At 45.8% G+C, this 8,942-nt stretch overlaps 1 protein-coding gene and 1 pseudogene across 1 annotated transcript; both read left to right on the forward strand.

The window, feature by feature from the left end:
* Rps15-ps1 (ribosomal protein S15, pseudogene 1) lies at positions 950-1,438 on the forward strand (annotated as a pseudogene).
* Positions 2,684-5,600, forward strand: RT1-M6-1 (RT1 class I, locus M6, gene 1). The gene is made up of 6 exons (NM_001008852.1): positions 2,684-2,768; positions 3,003-3,275; positions 3,521-3,733; positions 4,318-4,593; positions 4,715-4,822; positions 5,563-5,600. The coding sequence occupies exons 1-6, from the start codon at positions 2,684-2,686 to the stop codon at positions 5,598-5,600; spliced, it is 993 nt and encodes a 330-aa protein (NP_001008852.1).
* The last annotated feature ends 3,342 nt before the right edge of the window (positions 5,601-8,942 follow it).

The raw sequence follows: 8,942 nt of genomic DNA on the forward strand, positions 1-8,942 counted from the left end.
AGATTCATTCGGGGTGTGGGGAGACCACCTCTGAACAGGTGCAAGAGAGAGAGGTGTGGTGATGATCGTGGGACGGGCTTTTATAAAGAGTATGAAACTCATGCCAACAATGGAAATGTATTTCTGAATTAGTGAAGGAGGACTGGGGGTAGACTTGGTTCCTAGAGTTACTTCCTCTTGTTTATTATAAAATGTGAGGAAATAGGAAGGGGGGACTGGTGAAGCAGGAATGGGAGGGATGTGCTTCCTGCTGTCTGGGTGCACGGACATCGTGGTGGACACAGTAAAGCTGGGGTGCTAGCTAAGTTCTGGAAGAGCAGGATGTTTCACTGGCTGACTAGGCTCTGCAGGACCATCTGGAGCTAAGGAGTGCAGGCAGCATCTGTGAATCAGGGCCACCTGGGACTAATGGCTTTGAAGCTCTCTACAACACAGATTTTGAAGGAACACCTGGAGCTGGTGGGTTGCTGGAACAAATAGATATTAGGTTAAGGAGTTTAAGGGGAAATTTTTTACTTAGTTGTTCATTTGAAAATTCGAGGCCCCTTGTCTTGATAGTTGGGGGAGGGTGTCCCAAGACCAGGGAAAGGAGAAGATCACACCCTCAGGAACGAGCAGAAAGGCAGGTGGGGAAACAGGCTGTTACTGAGAATACTCATCTACAGTCCTTTGACCTGTGAAGGGTGGATTTAAGTTGATTCTCTGAAGCATGCAAGAAGTTTTCAGGTTTACAAAGAGATGAGTTTTAGACATGTTACCTGTGTGTAATCTGTACTGAACTTCCCATTGTAGAAAAGGCAGTGGACTCATGCCTTTGAGTCGTAGTAAAAGCTTGGGGGCCTAAAACTGATTTGGAGTTAAAAGCATGAACTCTTTTCTCCATCCAGTAAGACTGAGTGTATATAGATTAGACAGATGTTTTATAGCACAATGAAAAGCACTTTTAAGTTTTGTCAAGCAGCCGCCAAGATGGCCGAAGTGGAGCAGAAGAAGAAGTGAACCTTCCGCAAGTTCACCCACCCTGGCGTGGACCTCGACCAGCTGATGGACATGTCCTATGAGCAGCTGATGCAGTTGTATAGCTCCCGGCAGAGACGGCGCCTGAACCGAGACCTGTGGAGGAAGCAGCACTCACTGCTCAAGCACTTGAGGAAGGCCAAGAAGGAGGCGCCACCCATGGAGAAGCCGGAGGTGGTGAAGACCCACCTTAGGGACATGATCATTCTGCCCGAGGTGGTCGGCAGCATGATGGGCGTGTACAACCGCAAGACCTTCAACCAGGTGGAGATCAAACCCGAGATGATCGGCCACTAATTGGGCGGGTTCTCCATCACCTACAAGCCTGTGAAGCACGGCCGGCCCGGCAATGGCGCCACCCACTCCTCCCAATTTATCCCCCTCAAGTAGTGGGGACAATAAAGACTGGTTTTCAGCCCTGAAAAAAAAAAAAAAAAGAAAAAAAGAAAAGCACTTTTAAGACTGCACTTAGATCAACCAAAGGAAATTTTAAATCTGAACTTTTGAAATCTTAGTACAAAAGTATGAAGAAGGAAAGAAATCTGAAATATTTTTCATTTTTATGTATCTCTTTTTTTATTTTTTCTTATTCTCTTTATATCCTGCTCACTGCTCCCTCCCAGTCAACCCCCTCTCACAACCCTTCCTCTGTTCCCTCTCCTCTTCTCTGAGCAACAGTCCCCACCCCACCCCCATCCTGCCCTGCTACATCAACTCTTTGCAGGGCTAGGTGCATCCTCTCCCACTGAGGCCAGACAGGGCAGCCCAGCTAGAAGAACAAATCCCACCAAGCTGCAAACCTGCTTGTGTCCTACCGTGTATTTACTATCTCTTAATCACATTCTTATACTGTCCAAGGCCATCTTCAGCACTACAGGGTAAACTGAGGAAGGCAGCAAGGGTAGAGTCTGTGATTGGGGTTGGTGTTGGTAGCAGTAGTTGGTTCCTGGCCCCTGAAGTCCCTCTCCCCGGGCCAAGAATTCTGAACTCTTTAAACTTTTAGGGGGCTGGGAGGAAAAAAAAAGAGAAAACTCTCTCTCTCTCCCTCTCTCTCTCTCTCTCTCTCTCTCACACACACACACACACACACACACATCTTTTAAAAATGTCAGTGTCATGTAGTTTAAGCTGGCCTCAAACTCATGTCCAATCTCCTGCCATAGCACAGCCTCCTAAATGCTGGGATTACAGATGTCTACAACCAAGAACTGCTTAATTGTCAGTTTTTAACACGGCAAATGTCGTTAGATATAACCTACATAAAATTTTGAGGTCCTTGATCATGGGTAAGCACAAACAAGAGATCCTGAAAGCCAAACATTCAGAATCCAGGACTCAGAGAGGGCAGATGTGTCAAAGAGCACCCAGTATGTGAGGAAGCAGTTTTCATAAGTCCCCAGTCTGAGGTTTTGTCTTCCAAGTGTGGGTGGTAGGGAAGCCATGGGTTGAGAAGTCCCTTGTGGCACCTAAATTCCTTTTGGGTAGCTTACAAACTACGTCAGTTGTGCTGTCCTTCCATCTGGACTCGTGCTCTCACTCCCAGTCCGTGTAGCAATTTTGGAGAACCACCCACACTCACTGTGGTATCTCCCCACAGCCCACAGCGCTATAATCTCCACAGAGAGGAACATAGTCTCAGTCCCTCCAGAGTTTCCACACATCAAGGATGGGGGCTCCAGTGCTGCATGCTACCCTACTGCTGCTCTCAGCCTTCCTGGCTCTGACCCAAACCAAGAACCAGAGTTTTGCTGGTGAGTGTGGGTCTGGAGGGAAACAGCCTCTGCCTGGAGGAGCAAGAGCTATGGGAGCCAGTAGCACCAGGCAGGACCCGGGATGCTGCTCCTTCTCATCTCCAAACCAGACTCTCCAGTTCTCTTTTCTATTCCATGTTCGGAGCCCGGTGCTCTGAAGTCCTCCAGCCCACGCACCCACCGGAGATCCCAGGAAGAGCTCGGGGTCTCACAGCTCTCTGGCTCTGTCTGCAGGTTCACACTTCATGCAGTATTTGGTAACCACCACCTCGTCTCAACCCGGTCTTCAAGATTCGCATGTCTGCATTGTTGGCCATGTGGACTACATGCCATTTATGCGCTTTGACAGTGATGGAGCTGCTCAGAGGATCCAGACGAGAGGGCCTTGGATGAAGCAGATGGGGCCTGAGTATTTGGAAATGGAGAGAAAGAATGCGGAGGGGTATTCACACAGGGCTCGAGAAAACCTGCGATTCGCAATCCAAGTCTATAACCAGAGCGATAAAGGTGAGTGGCCCCTTCACATCTCCATGGACCGACCTGACTTGCACAGGGTTCCAAACCCTAGGTTTAGATCCCACAGCCTCTGCAGAGGCCGGGAATCCAAGAGAATAGTGGACTGAGGGCTGGTTTCCAGTGTAGGTGAAAATTCCATGGGTGGGTGAGGCTGACTACGTGGCTGGTGGCAGTCTCTCACACCTTCCAGTGTTTAATCGGTTGCGACATGGGGCCAGACGGACGCCTCCTCCAAGCGCACTATAGCCATGCTTTTGACGGCCAACATTACATCAGCCTGAACTCGGACCTGACAACATGGAGTGTGGGAGACAGCACAGCTCAGATCACCAAGCGACGGTGGGAGGCAGATGGTGTAGCAGAGGCCTTGAGTCACTTCTTGAAAGTCTCTTGTGTTGAACACCTGCAGAAGCACTTGGAGACAGGGAAGGAGACTCTACAGCGCTCAGGTATCAGGGCCTGAAAAGTAACTCCCCTATCTGCACTCAGAGCAGGGAGCACACTTCCAAGGAGAAAGGAAAATGGGACCAGCTGTAATACTCCCACTCTCTTTTGCTTTCAGAGGGGGAAGGGAGCTCCTGGTTTTCCTGAGCCAACACCAGATAGTGACTGTCCCAGGGCTCATACTTCTTTCAGGACAGTTTTGTGTCTCTCAGGAGGATAGGATAGAAGATTCCTGAAATAATAGTCACTCCCTTCAACTTGCAGCCCTTTGTGAACTATGGCCTCCTATGTGCTCGGTCTGTGCTTACACCTAATATCTCTGGGGTCTGATCAGTCGTGCTGAGCCTCTATACCCTCTACCCAGATATCCTCTTTTCATGGTTAACAACGTGGGAGATTTCTACTTTGGACTGCCTTGGTATAATGTTAGAAATTTCCAAGGAATAGATCACACTGTTGCCTGAGTATGGGCTACTTTTGGGGTTTTCATCCCTTCTCACCTTGATCCCCTTGCCCATTGCCAAGACAGGGACTGCTTAAATCCCCAGCCACAATGTTCAATGCTTGAATTTTCCAAATTTTTCTTCAGATCCCCCAAAGGCACATGTGACCCTTCACCCCAGACCTGAAGGTGATGTCACCCTGAGGTGCTGGGCCCTGGGCTTCTACCCTGCTGACATCACCCTGACCTGGCAGTTGAATGGGGAGGACCTGACCCAGGACATGGAGCTTGTGGAGACCAGGCCTGCAGGGGATGGAACCTTCCAGAAGTGGGCATCTGTGGTGGTGCCTAATGGGGAGGAGCAGAAGTACACATGCCTTGTGGAGCATGAGGGGCTGCCTGAGCCCCTCACACTGAGATGGAGTAAGGAAACGTTTGAACACAGAGCCTGTTATCAAGGAGAGACTCCTGAGTAAGGTCTCTGCTAGGAACTGGGGTTAGGCCCCCTCAACTCCTCCCTCTCTTCCCCTTTCTCTCTTCCTAGAACCAGCAACTTGGCCTGTGGTTGGAATAACTGTTGGTGTAGTTCTCCTTGGGTTTGTCATCATTGGAGCTCTGATTGCCATTGTGACCATGAGGAAGAAGAGAGCAGGTAAGGAAGGCATTGTGTCTGAGGATTTTCATAGATTTGAAGCCCTACATGGAAATGTGTTCATAGCCCATTTTATTACACTGAGACACCTCTATGAATGAGTGCTTGCCCAAACTAGGGCTCTGTGTAGCATCTTTTGTTGATGTTGAGACAGGATCTCTCTACATAAACCCTGGCTGTCCTGGAGCTGACTATGTAGACCAGGCTGCTCTCAAACTCTGAGATTCACCTGCCTCTGCCTCCTGAGTACTAGCATTAAAGCTGTGTGCCACCATGTCTGGCTGCACTATCCCTTCTTTAAAGTCCAGGGCTCTGGGAGTTCCTCTAGGACATCTTCATCTTGTATCCATATCAGTCATTCTCTTGCCCTGTGTGGAGTTACTCAGATGGCTTTCTCAGGAATGAAGCTTTCATCATTCTATATCTACCTTGTACCGCTTGTCCCAGCTCTTGTGTCTCTTCACACACTATAGCACCACCTAGGAAGAGTATAGAAAGGTACCAGAGAGCTTTGTCACTTTCCCAAGCATTTCTACAACTGCATCCCACATGACTTCTCAGTTGCACCAGCTGAATGACCACATTCTGGTTCATGGTCCAGCATGTGATGCTAAGAAAAAGCTGTAGAGAATGAATTTGGCAAGGTTGACATTGGCACAGCTTCCATGACAACTGTCCCAGCCACAGAGACCAGTGCCAAGGTTTTGGTAGGGTCATCAGTGATCCCTCTGCCTGGGTAGACCCTGTGGATCCTGTGGACCTTATGGATCCAGTGTGAGACCTGATGTTGATGGTTTTGTCCTTTTGTTCTCGCTTTCTCCTGTTCTTCCCTTTATCCTTGGACCCCAGCCCTCCAATATCATATATTCAATTCCTTTCTTTTTTAAATGATAAGAATTTGGATTCTATTATTTGTACCTCAAAGTAAAACATCATCTTGGGGACCTTTCAGAAAGCGGCCAATTAGAGATTCTCTTTAAGTAATTGCTTCCTCTCATCGGAGAGATGACAACATGTATCCATCAATATGGCAACTCCCTCCCTTTTCTTTCTCGGCTGCCCCTGACTCCCACTACCACTGCTGCCCAAATGTAATGCCCATATAAAATCAGTTTCCATCACAGATACTGTTCTTACCACTAACATCCACTAGTTCCAAAATACCAAAGACTTTCTAGATCCTCCATTTAGACTATTAGCTATGTAGCCTAGGACTCATTCTGCCTTTTTCTATTTGTTTGTTAATAGGATCCCACTCTGTAGCCCAGGCTGGCTTGGAACTTACTATGTAGATGTAATGATGAACCTTCATTGTCAACTTGACTGGATTTTGAGTCTCCTGCGAGATGTAATTCTGGTCTCATCTGTAAGAGTGTTTCCAGAGATTAATTAAGGATGCAAGACCTCCCCATGTGAGTGACATCATGCCTTGGGTTGGGGCCCAAGGATCAAAGAACAAGACAAAGCCAGATAAGAGGATCTCTATTCTCTGCCTCCTCATCTACTTAAGTCTGAGGAATCCCAGCTACATCCTCCTGCTGCAGTGTACTCCTCCATGCCTTGTGCCGAGATGGACTGGACTGTCGGTGAGCACCGACACTGGACCCTCTTCAACCATGAGTCATAATAAATTTCTTCCTTTAACTTGATCCTGTTGGGTATTGTGTCACAACAATGAAGAGAGTAGCACAAATCCATGTAAGAGCCTCTGCAGTCCTTCTTTCCTTGTTCTGGGGTGCTAGGAAGAGACATGTGAGCCTCCATACCTGGCAGCCAGAAGTACTTACGTAAGGTACCATAAGTGAGGCCTAACCCATCTTTGTCTACATCCTTGCAGCTCTGGGATCTGAACACCAGTGGCCTCTTCACCCACTTGGTAATACAGAGAATCTCGACTCTTCACCATACTTCCTAAGTCTTTTGTTTCTGTTTGTGGTTTTTGGTTCTTTGTTTGAAAACAGAGTCTCACTATGTATCCTTGACAACCTGGAACTGGAAGTACAATAAAGTTTACCTTGCACTCAGAGAGGTCTTATTATACGAGATACTTGGGATTAAAGGCCTGTGCCACCAAGCCTGGCTTCTTTCTGAATCCTGTTGAAATGGTCAGGGGACTTCTGTGCACTGGAAAGTCTGGGACTCTCTCCCTGGTCTACAGGCCTTCTAGACACATCCCCTGATGTGTAAGATCTGTTACAGAAGTGTGCTCTGATGAGATCCCTGAACACAGGAAGGGCCAGAGTGCAGTCCTGTTCTCTTTCCCATTGCAATTAATCATTTGTTTGGTGATTTTATTTTTCTCCAAGGTTTCAAATTCTGTTTACCATCACCACCTAAACAAATCTCTCCAGCTCAAACAAGGCTGCCCAACCTCACCAGACTTATCTGTCTCAGTTGTCATCCTGGTTCCTTCGTGTGCATCTTCCCGTCTGCACACAAATCCATTCTGCTACTTGTAAAGTCCTAAACTTTTGGTACCATGTTTACTTATTTTATAGTCCTGATTTAATCCAGTAAGAAACACTGTAATGCTCATGTCTTAAATGAACCCCAAATTCAATGTCTTTGCACTCTCTTTTCCTGCTCACATCTTAGGTCAAAGGAATAGGTTTTCTTTGACTACATGATTTTCCAATTGCTCGATTCCCACAAATTCATTGTTCCTCATCAGAGTGATCCTTCGTTTTGTTTCATTTATTACTTGTTTTTTTAAAACAACCTATGAAGCTGAACTGTAGTCTTATGTGTCTGTTTCACAGTTCCTGTGTTTTCTAGGGATGCACTGCAACATCTGGCTCTCGGGTTTTTTGTTGTTGAATTATTTATTCTTTGTAACCATTAATCCTCTTCCAGATGTATAGCTGGTAAAGATTTCTCCCATTCCTTAAACTGTCTGTTTACTTTCTGATGGTTTACTTTGCTGGGCAGAAGCCTTTTATTTTCATGCAGTCTCATTTGTGACCTCTTGGTACTATCTCTCTCCTGAGCTTCCTTCCCTAGAAGCCCTGGTCGATGCATAAGTGAAAAGGGTTTTCATCTAGCAGATTTCAAGTTTTCATGTTCATGTTCTTTGAGTTCATTTTTCTCCAGGGTAAGAGATAGGGAATGTAGTTTTGTTCTTCTACATGGAGATATCAAGTTTTCCCAACACCATTTGTTGAATGGGTTTGTTTCCCCCTCACCCTCAATCCGAATATATGTTGTGATTGAAAATAAGATAGCTGTAGGTAAGGTTTTTTTTGCAGTGATCAGAGAGCCAAAGATATTACACCATGCAACAGACCTTGCACAAGAGATTTATTGGCAGTGTAGAAAAGGTTGCCTCTGAGTGGGAATAAGAGAAGGAGAGAAGAGAAGAGAAGAATAGAGAGGAGAAGAGGAGATAGATAGATAGATAGATAGATAGATAGATAGATAGATAGATAGATAGAACACTGACATTTTGACTTCATAGGGAGATATGAATCATGCACATATGTGACCATGGCCACAGTGGAAACCTGTTGCATTAGACATTGGGATAACACTGATGCTGGCTAATAGGGTGGGGAAGAGGAGAGCACCTAGTTTGGGAAGGTGGTTATAACACTGTACCTATAGATTATATCTGAGTTCTCTGTTCCATTCTTTTGGTCTCTGTTCACTTTTGTGCCAGTACCGTGCCCTATTTATTTCTTCTTCTTCTTCTTCTTCTTCTTCTTCTTCTTCTTCTTCTTCTTCTTCTTCTTCTTCTTCTTCTTCTTCTTCTTCTTCTTCTTCTTCTTCTTCTTCTTCTTCTTTTCTTCTTCTTCTTCTTCTTCTTCTTCTTCTTTTCTTCTTCTTCTTCTTCTTCTTTTCTTCTTCTTCTTCTTCTTCTTCTTCTTCTTCTTCTTCTTCTTCTTCTTCTTCTTCTTCTTCTTCTTCTTCTTCTTCTTCTTCTTCTTCTTCTTCTTCTTCTTCTTCTTCTTCTTCTTCTTCTTCTACCATGTCTTCTCTGCAATGGAATTTGAAATCAGGATTTTAAAACTCCTGGTATTGCTCTTTCTGCTAAGAACTACTTTGGCTATTAGGAGTTTTTCTATATCCATATATTTCGAATTTTTCTAGATCTTTAAAGAATGCCATGGGGAATTATGTTGAA

This window comes from Rattus norvegicus, chromosome 20, assembly GCF_036323735.1.
Source record: "Rattus norvegicus strain BN/NHsdMcwi chromosome 20, GRCr8, whole genome shotgun sequence".
NCBI classification, from domain to species: Eukaryota; Metazoa; Chordata; class Mammalia; order Rodentia; family Muridae; genus Rattus; species Rattus norvegicus.